This window comes from Abramis brama (assembly GCF_963993115.1).
Source record: "Abramis brama genome assembly, chromosome: 6".
Lineage (NCBI taxonomy): Eukaryota > Metazoa > Chordata > Actinopteri > Cypriniformes > Leuciscidae > Abramis > Abramis brama.
In genome coordinates this window covers 14,027,831-14,051,882 of record NC_139968.1, presented here as the reverse complement: position 1 = coordinate 14,051,882, position 24,052 = coordinate 14,027,831, and the positions used below count along the sequence as shown (strand labels likewise).

The following is a 24,052-nucleotide window of genomic DNA, read 5'->3' as shown; positions in this document are numbered from 1 at the left end:
AACAATTATTTAACTTAAGACTTTGTACATAGCTTGTTTAACTGAGTAATTGTGAGTTCCTCTCAAACTTTTCTTTAAAAAAATAATAATATATAGATTGGAAATGAAATAGATGACGTTGTGGTCCGACCCATACGTCCTGTCGGAGACCATATTGTGGAGCTGAGTATTAAGATAAGAGGTGAAAGCTATGATGATGCTCTGAGAGATCCATCAAGTTACTACTATCAAAATCTATCGGAGCTGTTCATTGAAAAGGTGAGTTGCATCTATAGAGTGACAAGCAAAAACAGTATGTGGGGAATGAAGCATTTAAAGGGGTCCTTAACTGCACTGTTTATTTTTTTAATAATGTTTCCTGGGGTGCACTAATAATGTTAGTATGATTTTTACATCAAAAATCATCATAATTTAGAAATAAAAGGTATTTTCCTCACCCTGATTTTAGCCCTCTGATTTTAACGCTCTGTTTGGAGGGGCGTGTCTGCTGTGATTGGCTAACATCTTTGCAAATGAAATAGCTAGTATTACATGTGGAACTTTTTTAGATTTACTGCACAATTTTACTATTACAGCTCTCAAGGTTAACAAATCGTGAAAAGTGTTGATTATAGCATTAAATTTAGATGTATAGCATTATATTTAGATGGTGGCATGAATGGATGCAGTGATTAGCATTGTAGCCTATCACATACATGTTGAGCGCATGAATGCAGTGATCTCATCAATGCAACTCAATTTCTGCACACTAACAAATGATTTCATTATAACTAACAGTGCAAACACAATATAAATAAGAGATTTGTTGATTATAACCAAAGACTATATATAAAAGGTATTTTGTTATAACAGGAGTTTTGACAAGAGTCCAGAACTCAGACACTGATAAATTTGTGCTGTTTGATTGACAGCTCCAGTGATTGTAAAGGGAGTGTTCTTTGATTGCTTTCTATATATAATTTAATCAATTTACATAACAGATTATTTTCATTCTACAGGGCTTGGTTACAGTAAAAGCTGTTTTTGGACTAACAAGAAAGTTTTCAGTTCTGGAACTTACAGGATATTCTTATAGTATATGTCAAAAGCAATGCAAAAATTTGATTTCTCAGTTCATGACACCTTTAAATTATTACAATCAATAATCTCATGTTCATGAGGGTTTATACTGTATTGTATAGTTATAGCTTATCCTTTCTTTTGTTGAAGATTGAAGAGGTTTTTGAAAAGCTCCCAGGTTTCAAGAAAATATTTGTCCTTGAATTCAGGTATGTTTTTTTTAATGGTAATTCACATGAGTTAATTGTGCATACAGATAAAAAAAAGAAAAGAAAAATAAAATATGTTCATTTGTTTATATTATTCTTTTTTTCTCAATAAAATATCCCAGGCCACAGAAGGACATTGAAGGGTAAGTATCCCAACTTTTATTTGGCTCTGGATCTATATGCATTGATTTTATAAGTCACAGTTAATCACATATCAAAATGAAGAAAACAGATATTAATATTATTTGGGCTATCACTGTGCAATGTTTTACCTGAACCTGATAAATCCATCTCTCCACCCTGCCATATCACACAGCTGTGTGACCCATATCTCCTCCAAAACATCTAATGAGAAATTCATGTGCCTGAATTTTCCACCCACCAAATGTAGTGTTTTATTAAAGCATTGCTCTGAAATCACGTTCACACTGTTTTCTTGGTAAGGTCATGTGCTTGCAGCCTCATTAGCCTTGCGAAATCAATCGATTGAAAGGTTGGTCATACTCATTTAGGTGTGATATATCTTATGCGCATGTGTCAGTGGGGTATTTTATCTGGACAATCGCCACCTTAAGTGGGATAAATCGCTGTGCTAAATGCATGCCCAGCTGTCAAGCATGATGGGATTAAATGCTAAATGTCCTCTGCTCTCAAATGTCATCATGGCAAGGTTTCCATGTGGTTTATCAGTGAGGCCTCGGTTAAACCACACAATGGATAACTGCATATTGTGAGCTCCATGAGGCCCCTTAAACCACCTGAGAAGAGAGATGTTCTCACTTAATGCCACATAAAGCTTATTAGCATTTCTGGAATTGAATCCTTGTGGAGATTGTTATGGGAGAGAAAATTAATCTGGTCATAAACTCATCAGGTTTTCTAACCCTTGTAGAAACATGTGGCAAAAAAAAAAAAAAAAAAAAATCTAGGTCATTCTTTTTTTTATTTCCCCTAGTAACCAACAGCTGGCAGCTGAATATTCTGGGAATATTCTTTGGTTGCTAGCTTGATAATAAGGGGCTTTCGCACTGCAGGAACTTGGAACAATTTTAGTTCTAGGAACTCCTTTTGGAGGAACTAATTTAACTCCTACTTCAGAATAGGGTCTAAACCAGCACTATAGGAAGTATCCGTGACGTTAGTATACGCTTATTGGCCGAACGCACGCAAAACACCAGCACCTGCCATTTTTAAAAAGGCTGTTTAAACACACAGATTATAGCCTATATATTTACTACAGAAATTAATTCTACCAACATGGAAAACAGTGATAGACGGGCCTCTTAACCTTTACGCTGAGGAGAAAATCCAACGCAACTTTGAGGGCACCAAGCGAAACATGATTATGTATTTCTGCTCAGCTAGCAACACTGGACATCAATCTAACGGCATACACTAATAAATTTTCATTACTGTCTACTTTCTATGTATAACAGTTCTATCTAATAACGTGTAAGACAGATCATAAACTAATGAATATGGAGAATGCGAGCACTGTGTGGCTCTGGCTGGCGTTCTCAATGATGTCAAAATAAAGGTCTGCCGCACAGTCAAAGTAAAAGTCACAACAACAAGCGCAGCTTACGTCACTTCAGAGTTCCTACTGGTGGTGCGAATGCAACCAGGAAAACGTTCCTAGGGGAACCATTAGTTCTCGGGGAACCACCCTGGTGGCTAGTTCCTAGAACTAAGTTCCTTGAACTACCCAGTGCGAAAGCCCCTATAGACTGTAATTTTATTTTAGCCACTCTGCTACAAAACATAAACAGCTTAAACTGGCCTAAAGTGTCTCTTAGCCTGTTCATACTGGTTAAGTTGGTCTGTTTTGGTGGTTTTATATATATTTTGGGCACTTTTCAGCTGGTCAGACAGAAAGACAAGCAGGCTGGGAGACTAGTCAGACTGGCTTAACACCAGCTTGGTAGTTTTGGCAGAACAACTAGACCATTTTAAACCAGTTAAAACCAGCAGGCCATCTAACAGTTACCTGTAAGCTATTATTTTCATATTTAAAATATACTTTACAACTGATGTACAACTGGTTAAATATAACAATCTAATATCACGATTTATTTCTAACTGTTACAGTCATTTCATGCATAACAGCACCAGTCTTGTGGCCAGTACACTTATGGCGCTTTTACATTACCAGTACCGACTCGACTCCACTCGCCTCGTCTCGGCTCGGCTCGCTTTTTGCTCCGTTTTCCATTGCAGATAGTACCTCCACAATAGTACCTGGTCGCCATAGCGATGCCGCAGGAAACTTTTTTTTTTTTTTACAAAAAAAAGTACCTGGAAGCAGGTACAGGTACAACTTTTACACAGTGGAAAACCAAACAAAGGCGACTGGTACTGTGTAGTGGAAAAGCGGCATTAGTAAAGCCTTTGACGAAGCATATTATGTTGTTTTTTTTTGACAGCAAAGAGTCACTGTTTTCTTTTCATTCCTCAGAGGCCTGGCAGTGGTGGTGCACTACGCTGTGGTTCTTGAAGGCGATGGTGCGGGAATAAGTAACGAGACTATGGATTACATAAACTTGCATTCCAACATGGTTGAGAACTCCTTCACAGATCCCGATGAGCTTCCCACTGTGGTCCACACAATCACAGACTTCCGAAATTACATCACCGAAGCCCTCCACAAGGAAAATTTCATCAGAAACACCACTCTGGATGTGGACCCTGATTCTTTGCAACTGGAAAATGGTAAGACGTTCTCAGAAATTGAGGCACATTGTGGATTCATTATAGGGAACCCAAGACCATCAGGGTGTTGAATTGAATGCTTCTTACTGATGTTTCTTATAAACATTTAGGTTCAAGTATGTGTTCTGTCACAGTGGTAAATTGTAGCTGAATGAACCTGAAATGCAGTATGTTGACAATGGTGGGATATCTACTTGGCTGTATGCGGTTTTAACAGAAGGAACCTTCATGGTTCTTATCTCTGGCTTTGGTAGACTAATCTTGCAGCCCTCAGAGCCAATCTCTCTTGAAGGGACACCAGTATGGGTATGAACTGTGCTTGAGCAGTTTAAAGTATAATTTGATATGATTTGTCTCTGTTTTGGCTTCACAGTGGAGACATTGCTGCCTTCCAAACCAACCAGCAGACCGCTTGACTCCAATGACATGATGGTGAGTCAATGGTCATTGGCAGGACCACCCACTAAACTGGTAACCATGACTGTCCAGTCCAGAATCCCTATTCAGAGCAACAGTTTAGCAATCAGGGTTTTTTTCTTCACCTCATTGCAATGCAATCACTTTCAAGTGTGAATGTGAATCCTTCCAAAGCTGTTAAATGAAATATGAGTCACACTAATAGCAATCACATGTAGGTTTTTGTTGTTACATGATAAGAACGATTACCTTGCACATAAATTTGGTTTTCATAGCATGTCATTAAAACAGATTATAGCACAGCTATGGGATAATACGGCAGGTCTGTAAAACTATTCAAGTCAATTTTCCAGCTCAAGTATTCTCTAGACACAAGTATACATGCTATTTTATGAAAATTGTTTAGCTCAGGCACTATGAAATATTGAAAAGAATCTGTTTTTAATCTCAGTGTGACATATATTTATTGCAGAGGCCGAGGAGTCTGTAGTTTAATTAGAAAGACACATTGGATACCAAACATGGCAATAATCTTAGAATTTACTCTCGGGTTTTCCTCTTACATTTGACAAAACTGGCACTTTTTTTCAATACCCTTATTAAGTAGATTTACTGTCTTGTTTTGGCTGGAGCTTTATGTCCATGTCTGGATTTGGAAACATGTGTTCTCTCTCTCAGGTTATATTATACTTGCATCCAAAAATGCATGTTAGTTACTAAAAGTCAATGCGAGAAGTTGATGCCTTATCTGATCTATCCTGTTTAAGATGGATATTAGTTTGTGTGATCAGCTGTTAAGGCAAATTAGAAACCTAACTGGTAGGGTGCACAAAACTAGTTCTATATGATATTTTGTAGACAGTCAAGCCATTTGTCCGGTATTAAATGATCAATGGACCTAATTCAAGAAATACGAGCATTACTAATTTCTGTGTAAATTGGTCATGAAACCATTCTTATGTAAATTGTCGCACTGAATTGAATGTGACAGCTTACGTAAGAATGGTTTTACGAATGATTTACACAGAAATTTGTTCTGCTCGTGTTTCATGAATGAGGCCAATGTGTGCAACTGGCGGTGATCTAGTTCCAGTAGAACCTCACTCATTACTTGCATGAAAATAAAATGGTGTGAATAGTGTGAATGTATATACAGCCAGTCATTATGTATACAACATGACATATTCCAAATCTGCATGGAGGTTAAATATTAATTTCTGGTGTATGGAACAGCTAAAACTGTTTTCTGGTCAAATATGCATCATCCAATGGCCCATTTAGGAACAGATCCTCTGGATGGTGTGAATATCATGTGCATGTGTGATTTAAAAAAAAAACAAAAAAAAAACATTTTTACTATGTCTATGCAATTTTTTCCACTGACATTTCTCTGGAAAAAATGTTTTTCTAGTGTAATTCAGTGAGAAGTTTAAGGAAAATGTGTTCCACTTACACCATAAGTGTACTTTTTTTTCACTCTGCCCACCTTTTTTGATGGTCAAGGAGTGACATAATTTTGAAAACTGACACATAAATGCATTCAGTGGACGTAGGCCTCAGAATGGAAAGTTAAAAGGGCTTTTGGCTTATCTTTTTGGCGTATCTTTAAGTCTTAAATATAATTCAACAGTCAATAGTAACTAACTAACTAACTTATCATTAAATCCTAGGATAATGTTCTTGCCTCTGAGAAACCACCAGATGTTCCTGGGCAGGAATTATCCAACAATGACATCTTCATTGCAAACAATGACTTCTTTAACCCTGTTCACACTTTTGATACCTGGATGGATGGACAAAATAAGGACACAAATGCAAATGATGTAATCATCTTTGAGGAAAGTACCACTCTATCTCCCACAGAAGTGTCTTTGAAGAATTTGGACATTGAACTTACCTCTAAATTTGAGACCTCAAGCAGTGCACCTGCTCCTGGTGCGGAGAGTAAGTATTATCTCTTGTGAATTATTTCCCCATTAAAGGCAGTAACATGGTTCTAACAATGTTGTGATCTTGTTTCAGACGATGGTATTCTTGAAGAAGAGGGATTCTTACAGACTGCAACTACAATCAGTCCTATCACAGGCACGATAACTGGAGTTGCCTTACCTACAGAGTCACCTCACAAGATAGAAGAGACACCAGTTTCTCCTGTAGAACCTCCTGATGTTGAGGTGACTTCTCAGAGTGATTTTATAGACCTGGGCTCGGGCTCAGGTTTCTCTGGGGATCACTTAGGTCCTGGCATCTGGCCTTGGGTGTCAGGAACACCACAAGAAGTCTTGACTGATGATGAGGATGATGATGACAACGAGGATGAGGTACACCAACCTCAGGAAGATCAGGAATCTATAGAGGAACAGCTTGAACCTCCTCACCAAGATCTTCCACCTGATGAGACATTCTTGGACAGGGTTCTTGTGACACAAGACATTCGTACCCATCCTCACTACACAACAACTGACCAAGCCCCAGTTTTTCTGACTATGGAGACTTTGACTGTCGAGCTTTCTTTGCAGACCCAAGTAGCCCCTGAACAATATGATGACTATTTTCCAGATGAATCTACCACTGTGGGCACACATGTGACCAATCGACCCTTGCTACATGTCTACACTTCAGCAGAAGCTCAAGATGTAGATGCAACACAAAGTCCTGATACAGTCAGTTCACCCACTGATAAAGACTATACAGAACTACTTGTTACGCCCAATTTGATCCCACCAAGCACAGCAGTAGCTACGAATAAGTATACTACTTCAACAGACAACAAACAGAGTCAGGAAACTGTGGGTGCATCAGTTGTAACACTGGCCTCCACAACAAAGTCAAATGAAATCCCTACAACCACGCAGTTACCTGTAATCCTAGACATTGATACAGTTTCTGAGGAAGGTTCTACCACTTATTCAGAAGCTGTTGAGCCTGTAACCAAAGGTATCACAGAATTACCTGTACTCTTATGGACAGAAGTGGAAGGATTTGATGAAGAAGTCAAGATTCTAGATGAGAAGATAGAAAGCATCAAGCTTGATCCTACGGAAAGCCCAGTGACTAAACTCTTGGAAGAGGATTTAGTTGGGGATGAAATCTTGGTCGCAACAACAGCCCCAACAACAATAGCCACTGATGGACCAAGTTTAGATCATTCAGCTTCCCTGTCTCCTGAAAAAGACTCTCCGTTCACTCGGATATCACATTCATCAATAGATGAGGATGAACCTCTACCAGAATCAACCACAGAACCTCTACCTACCCAATCAACCACGCATTCGGTTCTGCAAGAGATGACTACAGAGACTCCAACTGATGCGGTGCACACTTATGTTGCAACTGTTGCAGAGGAGCCTGTTTCATCAGAGAATGTTGACGATGGGAATTCAACTACAATATTTAGTTCATCCACTATGTCTCTCATTCCAGATGTTTCAGAACATTTGGAGACTGTTAGTTCCACCAATGTACCATCATTTTATAAACCAACGTTCAGACCTACCGACAAGATGGTTAATCCTGAAGAAACTTCAGACAACTCAGTACAAGAACACACAGCAGGGTCAATATCTGACATCACAGGCCTCACCCTACCTACCGAACTAGTGGACTCTGACAGTACTACTATGAAAGTTCCTCCTCCAGTTAACCCCAATATAACAGAATTTGAAGTTTCATTTGACATCTTCCCGTTTGATGGACCAAGCCATGGCGAAGATGACGGTAGTGGGTTCGCTCGTGAGACTGACTTGGCAAGTATTGCCTTGCCAGCCAGTCCTGGAAGGGCATTAATAGTGTTTTTCAGCCTCAGGGTCACCAACATGAGGTTTTCAGAAGATCTGTTCAATAAGAGCTCTACTGAGTACAAGGCTCTTGAGCAGCAGTTTCTGGAGCTGGTAAGATATATTTGTCACATTAATTCTGTGATCCTATATTTGGTGTTTAGAAGTAGCCATAGCCAATTAGCTAGGCATTAAAAGTTATTAGGTATTTACCTTGCTCTACTTTATGGAAAGCAAAGCATCAGTAAGAAGGCAATGAGTCGTTAATGACAACTGTCTTTAAACATGTTCCTAGGCAGTAACAACCTTATGGAACCCAGAGGGATGTTAGATGAAATGTTTGGGACTGATAGCCTCAGTAACCATTTCACTTTGTCATACAAGGGAAGTGAATGGTGAATGATGGAAAAAATGACAAATATATTCATAATATAATATATCATTACTATTTACTATTTACTATTTCGTAAAGCACATTCTAAACTTACACACAGGACAACGCCAGTTTAGATTTGTTGATGTTTGTTGTTGTAGAACATCAGGAGAGTTTGTTAGGGGCTTTGCATACGATCCGTTAACTCCATTAACATAGTTGTCTTTATGAACTCTAACTAATGAGATAACTGATGGAATTAGAACCTTCAGTCACCGTCTTGACTTCCATTAACGTAACTACGTATGTGTGACTCTGCCATGTATTGCTGCTCTCTGGAATACACTTAAAGTTTTTCTTTTTGATTTTTCTAGCTCGTGCCATATCTACAATCCAACCTCAGCAATTTCCAGAATTTAGAGATCTTAAACTTCAGGAATGGCAGCATTGTGGTAAACAGCAGGATGAAGTTTGGCAAGCCAGTTCCCAATGGAGTGACAACAGCAGTGTACCTGATCTTAGAGGACTTCTGTAATACCGCTTACCAAACCATGAATCTAGCAATAGACAAGTATTCATTGGATGTTGAATCAGGTACTTCAAAGGACTTACATATACACAAACAAAACACAGAAAATAAATTTAGCTAATGACATCAGCAAATTTTTGCCATTTCCTGAGGCCAACAATATTCACTAAATATTATTAGATTTTTTAAAGGATAGATCCCTGCCATATTAAGCATTTTCTGCCAATTTGAAGTCATTTTTAAGACCTAAAATTAGAACCAGACATGACTGGGATTTAGTACTATTAGATATAGATCACAGTTTGTGCACCACTTATGTTTAATTTGTCTGAGTCTAAGACTATGAGTAAGAATAGTTTTGTTTTGCTATTAGTATAATTGTTTTAGTGTGCTACACAGGGAGGCTTTGTGACTCATATATGTAGGAGCCAACATTTCTTCAATTGATACCAGTACTAAAATGCTACTGAATAATTCTAATCGAACAGGCTTTAAAATGGGCGAAAAATCTCATAGACTTAATCTCATAGATAATTGGACAGATTTAGGGTTGGGCTCTTTTGCTTTTGTCAATATGCAACGGCCCAAAACAAGCTAACAATCAAATATCAATCCTAGAAACACCCTGGAATTTTGCCAGCAAATTTTGATTTTACAGACACACCTCAATATTGAGCAGGTTTCTTTGATAAAGGTTAGGGTTATTCCAGTCTGGCTTTGGAAAACGTTAGGCCTTGTTAGGATGAGCGATAGGAGGATTGAGGAATCTGCAGACAGATTAGAGACGATTTGTTCTAGTAAGACGTGCAGCTCTCAATGCACCAGACAAGTGAGTCATATTTGTTTGTGTCCCTGTGTGTGGGCATGTAATTCTGTCTGAGCTCTTTTGTCAACACACAGCATCTCTAAAGGCCAAATGCTGAAGCCTTCGAATCAGAAAATTAGCTTTGTTTTGACACCACATTTGTAATGCATTGTAATACATTACAGTTGCTTATACAGGAATAGTCACGTTTCCCAACTGACATCTATACTTGTAACGTCATTGTATGTATTCCACCTTGACTCTAGATCCAATAAATAGATGACATGTTCATGTTTTTGCTTAGATATTTTTTGCATTTATTTAAAAATACATAAATCAATTCATACAAACAGTGACTTAAATACACGTATTCTATGATGAGCATGTTTGGAATTGGAACAATTATTAAATATTGTTTAAAAAAACAAAAAAACAATAATATACTTTACAGCTTATTAATATTTGAAAAAGTTTTAAGGTGTAAAATGTCATGTGATGCGACTCTGAAAACAATTATATTTGTATTAATAATTCATGATATTTGTAAAAAAATATATATATATAAATATATTTTATACAATTGTTTATGAAACAAATATATTTTATTTTTGCAAATAATAATAAAATATGAATACACTGGCATGTATTTAAGTTTTTATGGAAATATTTCATTGCTTTTTTTACTTGATGTTACACAACATGACATTCAAAAACAAATGAAACCAACATAAACTCAAATAACTGTTTAAAACTCCCCTTTTTAACACAAACCAGCGTTGTTTGATTATTATTTATATATTATTATACAGGGAAACATTTCTAATTTCTACATTTTATTTAATTCTAATAATTAGTTTAAGTTTTTAATATAAGATTTATATTTTATATTTCGTTTCAGCTTGATTATCAAATACTAAAAATGTTTTTAATAGTTTTAGTTCAAGCTTTTTGTTTTCTTTAACAATGTTGCGAACACTGTCTGTGCTAATCCTATTTACATGATTTAAAATTCATTACCATCATTGGTGTGAGCGTATATGTATGTACAACTTGTCTTTTTCTTTCCGGTAGGTGATCAGGCTGATGCGTGTAAATTCCAAGCGTGTAATGAGTTCTCCCAGTGTTTAGTCAACCGCTGGTCAGGCGAGGCGGAGTGCGTTTGTAATGCTGGCTATTTTAGCTTGGACGGCCTGCCATGTCAGAGTATCTGTGACATACAGCAAGACTTCTGCCAGAATGATGGGAAATGTGACATCATACCTGGCAAGGGAGCCATCTGCAGGTGTGTGCTGTAAAAACAACTCTTAAAGGAACAGTACGGCCAAAAATGAAATTCACTAACCCTCGTGTCACTTGTTTTAGGTGTCGAGTCGGTGAAAACTGGTGGTATCGAGGCGAACACTGTGAGGAGTATGTGTCAGAACCACTGGTGGTTGGCATCGCCATTGCCTCGGTCGCAGGGTTCCTCCTCGTGGCGTCGGGCGTGATCTTTTTCCTCGCCAGGACTCTGCGAGACCAGTATGACACGGAGGATTCAGAAGACCCTTTACGGTACAAACTGTGCTTACAGCATAACAAAAACACATACTTAATGCTCCAAATACATTATAAGATCATATTTTTGGATGACATTAAGAGGCTTTAGTTTTTCTGTTAACTTCAGAACAAGCAGAACTACAAACCTGAGTGGATTATTAAGACCAGTTCAATTCATTTAAATGACTTGTATGGTGTTGTAAAGCACGTTTGAAGCATGACTCATTCTGTCAATGCTGTGAATGAATGCTGTGAATATAAACACTCTGAAATGTGTTTCTTTTGAGGCCCCAAAGGAAAGAAAGGAAAAAGTGTGTATCCTAACATGTTTAATAGCTTTAAAAAATATGGCATTTGGTTTTCTCACCTGGTTAAAAAAGGAACCAAATAATCTGTGCTCTGGAATATACATATGGAGGGCATGGAAATATTTTATGGCACAAACATGCATATTTTGTTTTTATGGCCTTGTTGTACCAATAGGCCGGAACACAAAATGTGTTCTCTTTGTTCATTACAAAACAAATCCTCTTAGGCAAGTGATGTGCAGGTTGGATCAATTATCGTTTTGTTCCTCTCATAAGCTATGTCTTGAACATTTTGTATCCAAAACATCATTATGCTGATATGGTGATATGCCAATTTGTTTGTTATCCATCGGCTCTAGTTAACATGTAATACCCCCAAGAAGTATTTGGACACTTAATCCATACTGTAGTAGATAACTGTGACTGAATTTGATACGAAACATTTATAAAATGTGTAAATATTGTGACGAACTAGACCTGACTAAAAACATGTCCAAAAAATGACCATGGGACCAGTCGGTTAAAAGCTGCAAAAATGACTCAGACAAGTCAAGTTAGTTCTAATACTTGAAATTTTAAAAGTTAATATGACATATACTATACTATACACACTTATGTAAGTGTGGCTGTCCAAATACTTTTTGGGGTCATTGTATATGGGCTTGTAATAACTTGAAATGAGATGATGGTAATAAAAATGTATATAGTGTGCATATTATAATTATTATTCATTAATTCATACACTTGTAAGTGTGGTTAAAGTGAAAAGAGAGCTCATTGTGGTGCAACTGAAGAAAACGCATGCAAATTAAGAAAATATCTTCATCAGTTTGACAACACATGTGCTGCAAATACTTACAAAACAACCATAATAAATCAAAATGAGAGCCAAAACCACTAATAATAATGCTATTATGATCATTATGATGATACGTATTATAAAATAGTATACAATTATTTATGTATTTATTTGTTTATTTATTAAAACAACATCTAGACTTTGTCTGTAAACATAATGCATACTTGCTTCACCAACACCAGGGCGAACAGGGAAATCTTGGCAGACATAAGATGACGTAACGTCTCTGCAGGGGATTCTATCAGTGATCCTGATCAACAGGTTATAGAGGAATGAATGCCAGGACAGTAGAACATTGAGCCGCTCTCACTCAGGCTGAGATTATCCACTCGCTTTTTCCGTGGCTCCACTATCTGACCTTTGGGCAGATATAAATAGGTGGGACGATCTCCTACTTTTACAAGCCCACGGCAAGGGCATATTCGGCTCCAGATACAAACCGTTGGAGTTTTTGCACAATTTTGCCATTTTAGAAGCGATCTAATTATCTTTTTTGGTCATTGTCTCCAAAAATACTTTCATATCCACACTTTTTTTTTTATTAGATTATTTAATTATTAAAGGGATGGTTCGGAGTCATTTCAACCCAGGGTCCTTTGCACCATGACCTCGAGCCAAACACCCCCAGAAGCTTTTTTTCCCTTGGTCGAACATTATTAAAGTTAGAGCTTATTTAGAGATATCAGCCGAATGGCTTAGTGTAGGCGCTAATGGATCCAAGGTTGTATCTCGTAAATTACCCCACTAATAATGCCCAGAATGGTACCAAACTTCTACAGTAGTACACATAGGTTCTGTACTCATAAAACGAGGCATTGGAAAGTTTGTAAGTACATCAGGAGTTTATTTAAATAACACTTGCCTGATGGCTAATGCTACCGCTAACCCGCACGTCGAGGTCACTTCTGTGATTTGGGAAAAGCCTGGATAAGTCCTGGCAGAAAGCGATGCATAAGGATGTAGTGTAACGACGCCCAGTTCCAGGAATGCACTAATATTTTGTTGGTAGTGCCAGTTTGCAACAATTATAAGTTAACACTAAGTTGTCAACTTTTCGGAAAAAGTAATAAAAAATGCATCACTTTCTGCCAGGACTTTTACGGGCTTTTCCCAAATCACGGAAGTGACCTTGACGTTCCGGGTTAGCGGTAACATAAGTCATCAGGCAAGTGTTATTTAAATAAACTCCTGATGTACTTACAAACTTCCCAATGCCTCGTTTTATGAGTACAGAACCTATTTGTACTACTGTAGAAGTTTGGTACCATTCCAGGCATTATTAGTGGGGTAATTTACGAGATACATCCTTGGATCCATTAGCGCCTGCACTAAGCCATATGGCTGATATCTTTAAATAAGCTCTAACTTTAATAATGTTCGACCAAGGGAAAAAAGGCTTCTGGGGGGGTGTTTGGCTCGAGGTCATGGTGCAAAGGACCCTAGGTTGAAATTACTCCGAACCATCCCTTTAATTTATTGACAGATATAGTAGAGAGATGATATTATACAGGAAGTGAAACATGTTTTGCATTAGATTCAAACCCGTGTTTCCCAAATTAGCACCAAGGCTCTTTTTTTTCTTTTTTTCAGATGCGTTGATGTTGTTGTCTATATTCTGACTTTTGTTTCCTGACATTTCAACAGATATGCAAAGAACGTGCCATCTCTAGAAAGAGCTACTAAGTACAATCCCATGTTTGAAAGCGAAGCTACTACAGGCTGTAATCGGTACTACCGCCGTTACCCAGATACCCCTGCGTACAGCACTGGCAGCGCTGAGATGTCCACGGACTTCAGCAGTGAGGAAATACGACACATTTATGAGAACAGTGAACTTACGAAAGAGGTAATGCATAATGCAAATAATGCATTTGTGTGTACGTTAATAGACCTTAAAAGACGACACATTTCTTTTGACAAGGAAACAAGGTTTTGTGTGATGTAAGTACAGCTCTTATTGTTGTTTTAATTATGAATTATGAATTATTATAATTAATTAATTACTTATAGTTGACGAATTATTAAAAATACATCTTTCCGACACAAGTCAACTTTCGAAAGTCATACGCATCACAGCGATGCAGCAAGAGTTTTGTCAAAACTAAGCTAAAAGTGCAATTGAATTGATAATGAAACGAAACGTAACTGTTTTACGAGGTGGCGATTTCGTATGAATTTGAAAAAAAAAAACATTGTCTAAGTGAAATTGCCACCTTGTAAAAATGAAGAGATGTGATGATAGTACGGTATATTGAATCTGGTAGTTGATCGCTCAGTTGACGAATAATTAAAAATAAATGTTCTGACATAGAAAGTCAACAAAAAGTCGTGTGAAACAGTGCAAATGTTTTGTAAAAACTAAGCAAACAAAAGTGCAACAAATTAAATTGATTATAAATTGAAGTGATAAGAAATTCGAGGTGTAGAAAATGAGGTAACAATGTCGTATGAATTTGTACAAAACTTTGTACAAATTCATACAAAATTGCCGCCACCTAAAATAGTAACTTTTTTTTTTAAATTAAGATTTTTAGAAAAAAGTAAGCATGAAGGTCCACCCCTAAACATAATCATCAATCGGGTGTATGTAGATATGTACAAATTAACAAAAAAAATAATTAAAATAAAATAGTTACGAATTATAAATACACTAATAAGGGGCGCTCATGGTACGCATTGTGTACACAGCTGTACAGTTGTGTGTGTTGATGCAAGTGGTCTGCAGAATTACTTAAAGTTTTAATAGCGTTCATTGTGCCACATGTTTACATAGAGTATTCCTCAAAAACATTCCTAAAAACACTCCATGTCCTTCAACTAAAGCTCTGTTCCTGTAGCAATGAAACTGTCATAGTCTGCGTGACTGATATATTCACAATGGAGAATATCCTGGCAACATTAAACAATGGAGAATGGTCAGGCATGTCTTCTTTGGAAAACAATACTTTATGGGTAGATAAATCATATTTCTTATGTAACAGTCAGAACTGAAGGCACTAAACAGTTTTAGAGGAAAAATGTCTTTTATTCACTAACACCTGCAATTCAGTTTAACCATAAAACATTTAGTGGAGCGTTAATGGGTGCTAAACTTCTACTTGTTTTTTAATTATCATAGTTATGTAAGTACAAATATATATAAAAAATGTAAAATATAACAATATTTTTATGAGGGAGTTTTATATTTTAGGATTGAAAGTCTAGAAAAATGAAGGGATGGGTTGGAAGTACAGCTCACATGATGTGTTATATTGAATCTGGTTGCTGATCGTTCAGTTGACGAATAATAAAAAATAAATCTTTCCGACATTATAAAATCAACAAAAAGTCATGTGAAACAGGGATGCTGCAAAAGTGCTGTCAAAACTATGCTAATAAATGTGCAAGAAATTTAATTGATTGTAAATTGAATTGATAAGAAAACTTAACTATTTTACGAACTGGCTGTTTCGTATGAATTCATACAAAAGATTTTGTCAAATGTAACAATAGTTTTAAGATGGAGTTTCGCATTTTTTAGATGGAAAGTCTAGTACAAGGTTTTGTGGGATGGAGGTACAGCTCAAATGATATGCTATATTGAATCTGCTTGTTGATTGTTCAGTTGACGAATAATTAAAAATACATCTTTCCAACATAAAAAGTCAACAAAAAGTCACACAGTTGCAGCAAAAGTTTTGTCAAAAGTAAGCTAATAAAAGCGCAATGAATTGAATTGATTATCAATAAGTTATTTGTAAAAATGTAACAATATCTTTATGATTGGGTTTCATATTAAGATTGGAAGTCTGGAACAAGAGTAAAGAATTCAAATGTATTTCAATAAAATGTTCTGATATTTGCCAAAATACATTTTCAATGCATCTAAAAAGTTTCCAAGATGTGATGTAAGCAAATGAAAAAAGCTTAAACTTATTAGTTTGAATATAAATCAATTGCTGGGACATAAAAGTGCCTGTAATTGAAGAAGCTCTTCATGAGATTCTGTGTCACCTTTGCTCTTGGTTTAAAGTGGTCTAGACGTCTAGAAGTAAAATGAGAACTTGGGTGGAGAGGTCACTCAGCTGTTGTTACATAACTGTCTATCTTCTTCTCCTCTCTTTCACCTTCCCGCTCTCATGACAGGAAATCCAGGACCGTATTCGAATTATCGAGCTGTATGCCAAGGACCGCCAGTTTGCTAATTTTCTCCAACAGCATCAAGGGTAAGTTCAAACTCAAGCCCATGATACACGTGCACCATCAGAATGTTCTGGTTTCCATATAACTTAAGCTCAACGGAAAGCATCTGTGAAATATTGCCGATGACCACAGAAAATATTTTGGCTCGTCCTTCAGTTTGTATAAATGAGCAAAGTATGCATTTACAGTCACACTGTAATCTATAGGGCAAGACATTTGCAGAGAATTATACAATTTACATTTTCAATAACACATTTCTGTATGGAAGAATTCTGTTTCCACAACAATACACAAATGCACATTTCTTCCTCGCACCCTCCGGAATTTCTTGCCCCATGGACTTCCATTGTAAGTCCATTGCTATAAACACAATTTTTGTTTGTTTTAAAAACTGAAAAACAAGTCAGAATTATTTTACGTGGTAATCGGCTGCATATCACATATGCTGCGTTAACTTGTTTTGAACCCAGAACTTTTCTTTTACATGCACTTTGATGATCAGTAAGAGTCACGAGCCAAAATAACAGACTGCAAAACCACTAAATGCATCACTTACTGGAAGGCGAACTTCCCTTGTCCTTCAGTAAAGCATGACCTCAGCAGCATATAAACATAAATCAGTCAATTCTATAGAACAGGGGTTGGCAACCTTAGGCACGGGTGCCAGTGCTGGAGGGGGAACCACTGGCATGCGAGCAAAAACAGCAAGAGAGATTGATATTATATATAGATATTAATATTAATGTTGTTTATTTAAGAAATTGGTCATTTGCTATGCCAAACAGCCTCTTGCAGTAACAAGTTATGAGCAAGAGGTAAGTTTATGAGCTCTGTTGGAAGCCAAACACAAGTGTGATGAAATGAAAGCACTGCGCTTAAGCTGGAAGGTTCAGATTGGTCTGCTGCTCTTGAGACATTATGCTAAAATATTATTATTTTTTTATAGAACAGGAAAATTGGGTAAAAATAGTTAATTTATTTTTTATAAAGAAACTAAGGTTGAACAGGTCTGTCTGTCTGTCTGTCTGTCTGTCTGTCTATCTATCTATCTATCTATCTATCTATCTATCTATCTATCTATCTATCTATCTATCTATCTGTCTGTCTCTCAGTCTATCCATCCATCTATCGATATGTCCTCCGTCTGTCTGTTCATCTGTCTGCCTGTCTGTGTCTATCAGTCTATTTGTCTATCTGTCTGTCCATCCAAACACTCCTGAACCAGCTGATCAAGGACTTTAGGATGGTTTAAAAATTACTGGGTTTTGGAACTAAACTTTAAAACTGTAATTAAAAGAAAATGTAACAATGGCACAACATGTCAAAAAGACTGCCAATCCCGGATGAAGAGAATTTTAAATTATTATAAGCTCACTGGCATCATATGTGAGACATAGTGATGAAAAGTGATTATTGACACAATCATATGATGTTAAAATGTATTAGTGGAGTTTTAAAGACTCAGAACTAGTGCCACTGCTCAGATCCAAAAGCAGTATTTAATACTAAACTGAAAAATTGTTTTCATGCCTTTGAAAAGCAGAGATTTGTTTCTTTTGTATCTTGAAGTATGTCTTTTTTCGAGACAGTCCGTTTTTGGATATGAATTGAACTCTTTGTGCACTGGTAGTTAATACGTCTTCAAAAGAGCTCAATGTTCTGAGCTACAATGGCATGGCAAGACAAATTCAGACAGCAGGCCCGTTTCGTGGGTGTTCTACCTGTGCCAGGTGCCGTATAGAGTTCCAGACAGGTGGAGTGTACCAGACTGAAAAATGAACACTGGGATTGAGTAATGGTTAACTGTCATACCAGCTGCAAGCACAGGGCAGATCACTCACTGTAGTTTGGAGCCAGGCCACACACACTCAGGCTATGTTCCAAAACCTAGTAAGCATCCTATGTAGGAGGGAGGCATTTTAGGTCTTTGTAGGCGACTTCCTAACGCGAGGGCTATTCTAAACAGGAGTCAACTTAAATGTGCTGCGTTCTTATTGCCATAATTCATTCAGTACCAGAAAAATATTGTTGAAAAAGTCCTATTTCACTCCGTATTTGTGTGTGCTATGTATTTCTAAGCTAGCGTCATCTTAACACCTGATTGTAAGTCTTCTGTGTGCTTCACTTGTGGAACATTCAGAATTGGCCCTTAGAGGGTTCCATTTACTGGAACTGCATATTTGGAACTGTTCCATTTACTTATGCTGCCTATTTAGTCGGTAGACAGCAAGGCAGCTTACTAGGTTTTGGAACAGAGTTTGATAAACAAGACTAACACATGGAAACACAAGTATACACATATATAAATGTAAAATAGATCACATAACACATGTCTGAAAGCAAACCATGAACATTCTTTGGTTCTTAGACTCAACCCTGGCAGAAAAGCTTCAGTTCGGAGTTCATTTCAAGCCGTCAGTCAAGACAATGATAGTTGACGTACTGATTGATTCAGTGTCACATTAAAACAGACTGCTTTCCTCAAGCAGGAAAAACGGTCACTCCAATGAATAAGTTGTATTGCTTTGTCTTCATTTTTGTACTTATTATGTTGTATGTCTTCATTTTAGGGCGCTTGATGCCAGACGAGAGAGCTCTTGTAATTAGAGTTGCAAACTAAACCCAAGGTACTGTATTTGAAATTCTTCTCTTTTTTTAAATTTTTTTTACAGCCTTCAAAACCATTTTTCCTTGACACTGCACCAATAGATATTGTATTTTCTCAACAGACACTTGCCTTTTTTCTTGAATGCAAGAAGATGTCCTCTTCTGCCATGGTGGACTTTGCAGGAAGATAGTTTGCGGAGAAAGATTTGATTTTAATCATTTATGGAGAAGTGAGCAACCGTCACAATGATGGATGGACAGATTGTGATCTAATGTAGAAAAGCAATGTATTTGTGATTATGTTTACTGTTTTTACCAATGGGCTGATTTATTACTGCAATGTCAAGGCCATATTTATAAACACGTTAGTGACGCATACAGTATCGAGTCACGTGACCACACCAGATAACACAACTATACGTCCGGGCATCATGTTGGTTCCTCTCTTTTGCAATGGAAAGCCTGTATTTCTTTCTTATGGTTTTTCATTTGTCAGTGCCTTTACTTTGATTCTTACTCTTCGTTTTTATTTGCAATGTGAGACATAATTGTCTTGAAACATGGACTGACTGAAGAGAGAACGTTTCGCAATAGCTATACTATTTTAATGAATACAGAAAAGAGTAGGTCCATATTTATATTTGCAACTTTAACATTTAACGTTTTTGGCCCTTGTGGCTAATTTTATTTGTGATTATTATACATAATTGATTTCAACTTTAGGAATGTGTTTTGTGTTTAGTGACTCCTGCAGTGGTAAATTTTTCTACTTTTGTAAAACACTTGCCACACACACAAGTGTATTAAATGTATTTATTCTAAATGTTAACGTCCATTATCACAACAGATTGTTCTATTTATGTATATTTTAAATTGTATTGATTTCCACAATAATTTTCATGGTGGTCACAGCACAAGTTCTATTTTTCGAATAAAGAATAGTGCACAATGATTTGATTTAATTGTAAATAAATTTTGTACGCACCAGAAATTACATGTACAAGTAACATCAACTGTGTGCAAAATGCTTTAAAGGTTGGGATTAGAGCTAATTTTATTTGCAGTGAAGGTTCCAAGTTTTAATTGGCTTTCATTAAGCAGTTTTTTGTAGGCTTATTTTCAATTTCTCTTTTAGATGCTTTGATTCTTTGTCAGATTAACCTCTACATTATGTTCAGGTCTTTAAGATAACATTTGCGTCTTTGGCCAGACGTGCTAGGCATCTGCCAAAATCTTACTCAATGACAACTGAAGGGGGTGGCTATTAACTAGTTTGTCATTTAGCTGAGGCTTTTCCCAGTGTGATAAGTCCAAAGTCTTAGTTTGAAGCAGTCTTAACCTTAGACAGCACAACCATGTATTGTCCGCAGGTTAGTAAATTGCATTTTTGAAAGATAGTAGTGGTTGACATGTAGAATACAACCATTATCTGAAGACACCATGGCACCATTGTTTTCACTGTCGGCAGTGGTAATTCTTGGCAATAGTTTCCAGCCAAGTGGACAAGAATTTGCATTCACTGTTTCTACAAAACGACCTAAAAACTTTGGGTGCTTTGCACCAGGGCACAATGTGGAGTTCATGGATCATCCCTTGCATGGTTTGAACCTATAATGTTCCCAGATATTCTAAATAGTACAGCCTAATCAGCTTTTGTCTTAAGCAGGGGTGTCAACCAATGCTCCTGGAGGGCCACCGTCCTGCAGAGTTTAGTTACAGCTCCAATACACCTTACTAGGGGTGTAACGGTTCTCTGTAAAAAAATGTAACCATACAGTTCTCCACAAACGGTTTGGCATGCACTTGCAACATGGTTCATCTTAAATCTGATGATGCATACGCATCTATAATATGGTTTGTTGAAAATAACAATGGTTTGTGTAAAACATGTTTCTGTCGATGGATAGTAGGGGTTGCACAGACTAGTAAATTAGCCGACTTTAATGCTCTGCCATTACGCTTTAAGCTGGTCGTTGACTAGTTGCTGGTCATGGCCTATAGAGGGTGCAACAGGATAAGAAATCAAAAATCAAGATTATAAAAAAATAAATAAAAAAAACGTGGACAAAATAGTCACTCTATGTAAACTTTGTTAAATAGGAGTGCCGTATGCGCTAATATGACCAGTCATTTACGCCGTCATCACCCGGGTGTTGATAGTGCGCGAGCGCAGGTGAGACCTGAACAGCACAAGTTGCTATCTGTGTTAAAACAAACTCATTTAAAGGAGAAGTTCACTTTCAAAAAAACTTTTGCTGATAATTTACTCACCCCCATGTCATCTAAGATGTCCATGTCTTTCTTTCTTCAGTCGCAAAGAAATTAAGGTTTTTGATGAAAACATTCCAGGATTTCCCCCCATGTAATGGATTCTATTGGGACCCAAACGGTAGAAGGTCCAAATGACAGTTTAAGTGCAGCTTCAAAGGGCTTTAAACGATACCAGACGATGAATAAGGGTCTTATCTAGCGAAACGATCGGTCATTTCCAAAATAAATAAAAAAGTTTAAGTTTTATAAGCACAAATGTTCGCCTTGCTCTGTTCTGTGATGCGCGTTCGTGACGTCACGTAATACGCAATTACGTTGAAAAGGTCACGCTTGAAAAATTTCTGTCCTGAAGAAAATGTTCTTTTTGGCTTTTTAATATTAAAACACCCAGGATACGCACACGAAATGGGCATTTTAAACGATAAACTGACACAAATACATTTGAAAATGTGTATATGGTCCTCCTTCCGCACATTTGTAAACACGTCAAGTGTGACCTTTTCAACGTAATTGCGTATTACGTGACGTCTTCAACGCGCATCACAGAACAGAGCAAGGCGAGCGTTTGTGCTTATAAAACTTAAACTTTTTTATTTATTTTGGAAATGACCGATCGTTTCGCTAGATAAGACCCTTATTCATCGTCTGGTATCGTTTAAAGCCCTTTGAAGCTGCACTTAAACTGTCATTTGGACCTTCTACCGTTTGGGTCCCAATAGAATCCATTACATGGGGGGAAATCCTGGAATGTTTTCATCAAAAACCTTAATTTCTTTGCGACTGAAGAAAGAAAGACATGGACATCTTGGATGACATGGGGGTGAGTAAATTATCAGCAAAAGTTTTTTTGAAAGTGAACTTCTCCTTTAAGCCTTGACCATAGAAAAATTCAAGACGCGAAAGAGAACTTGTGTGCTGTAAGAACATTTGCATGCACACTCATCCGAAGCGCGCACACGGAAAGCCGCATCTCAGACAGTGCACAAATATTGAGTTCAAGTCTTGTGCTTGAAAAATTGTCAACATGCCCGTCTTGGCGTGTATCCTAGCAAACATAGAAGGTTATGTCTTAAGTTAACGTAAACAGTCGAGAAAAACAATACATATGTAACAGTATCAGTATTTTGGATCCGTGCATTAGCTACTGTATGTCTTAAAGTGACAGCAGCCTAATATTCCTGCTTTCTGTGTTTTTAATGTTAATCAAACATCAAAAGACAAGGAAATCACTTACTGCTCTTGACTGAATATAGCTTTTGTAACTTTAATAATGATTAACATTTATTAAATTTATACAGTGAAGATTATATGCAATGTTATTTTACATTTGATTACTCAATTTCTGTACTTAAAAACTACTGTTAGATACCTAAATAACTGAAAAGCACTGTTTATTTTATTTGTATCTTTGTATCACTGGTCCTTTTCCCCCCTGAACATAGCACATACCAAACTGTACCGAAACCGTGACCCTAAAACCGGGATGAAAACTGAGACATGAGTAATTTGAACCTTGTTAAAGGGCATGATGGTGATGGAATCCCCCAAAAGAACACGGATTTCCCCTTTAAGGAAGGTCCCCTTGATTACACAACAAACTAAATTTTGGGAATTGTACAAAAACAAACTCACTTCCTCTCACTTTTTGATGATGCATGCTAAACACAACCTGGTTCACAGTGCCATCTCACCAAGCCAAGGTTATGCAATACTGGTTTGACCGTGATTGTGGAAAAAGTAAAGCAATTGCAGAACTTCCCTTGGTTTCAATTACTTCTAATCCTGAGATGGACTGGAAATTCAAGGTCAAGGAGCAGACAAGTTTTCCTCAGACACCTTCTTTATCTTCACCTTCTCTGTTCTTCTCTTCATCCCTCTCTCTGCCAACTCTTTTTAAATGTTGTCCAGAAGACACTCAGCAAGTGGCATCAATAAAACTTATTGTGCCAGTACCGGGCGTATAAGGTAACTCTGCCATGGAACAAGTGACTTAACCTTTGAGTGTTCAATGCCTGTGATGTGTGTCTTTTTGAGCTCAGCCCCTACAGATGGAGAAAGAGGGAATCTCCCACTTCTCGAGAGGAGAGCCACTGTTATGTGGAAATGGTGAGGCAGCTTCCTTGGGATATCTTATGAGCCAACTCTCTGTCCTCATCCTTCATGAAAACCTTAAGTAACTCAGCTGTTGTGTGATTCTGGAAAAATGGCAGGCCTTATGTTGCTGATCCGAGCCCTCACTCAGTACTGGCCCAGCCGGCAATTGCCTCCAGCGGATGAAATGCAAGAAATGTTGCTCGGACCTCCAAAACCACAACACGTTTACAGTTAGCCCCCATCCAAGAACCGGCTCCCCCTGTGAACCATTACAGCAGAGCCATGGAAACGCATGCACAACACCAGCCGGGAGTGTCT

The 24,052-nt window shown here is 37.3% G+C and overlaps 1 protein-coding gene across 2 annotated transcripts in view; it reads left to right on the top strand.

Moving 5' to 3' along the window:
* impg2b (interphotoreceptor matrix proteoglycan 2b) overlaps positions 1-20,321 on the top strand; it is a 29,616-nt gene extending 9,295 nt beyond the window's left edge. For both annotated transcript variants that reach the window (XM_084116524.1, XM_084116523.1), the window contains 14 exons: positions 97-258; positions 1,210-1,268; positions 1,391-1,411; positions 3,724-3,977; positions 4,351-4,409; positions 6,065-6,338; positions 6,417-8,284; positions 8,918-9,137; positions 10,949-11,159; positions 11,240-11,428; positions 14,225-14,426; positions 16,706-16,785; positions 19,333-19,389; positions 19,492-20,321. In XM_084116524.1, the coding sequence (XP_083972650.1) occupies positions 97-258; positions 1,210-1,268; positions 1,391-1,411; positions 3,724-3,977; positions 4,351-4,409; positions 6,065-6,338; positions 6,417-8,284; positions 8,918-9,137; positions 10,949-11,159; positions 11,240-11,428; positions 14,225-14,426; positions 16,706-16,785; positions 19,333-19,369 (3,636 nt within the window). In that variant the 3' untranslated portion in view covers positions 19,370-19,389; positions 19,492-20,321. The remainder of the gene's footprint in view (positions 1-96; positions 259-1,209; positions 1,269-1,390; positions 1,412-3,723; positions 3,978-4,350; positions 4,410-6,064; positions 6,339-6,416; positions 8,285-8,917; positions 9,138-10,948; positions 11,160-11,239; positions 11,429-14,224; positions 14,427-16,705; positions 16,786-19,332; positions 19,390-19,491) is intronic.
* Positions 20,322-24,052: the final 3,731 nt, after the last annotated feature.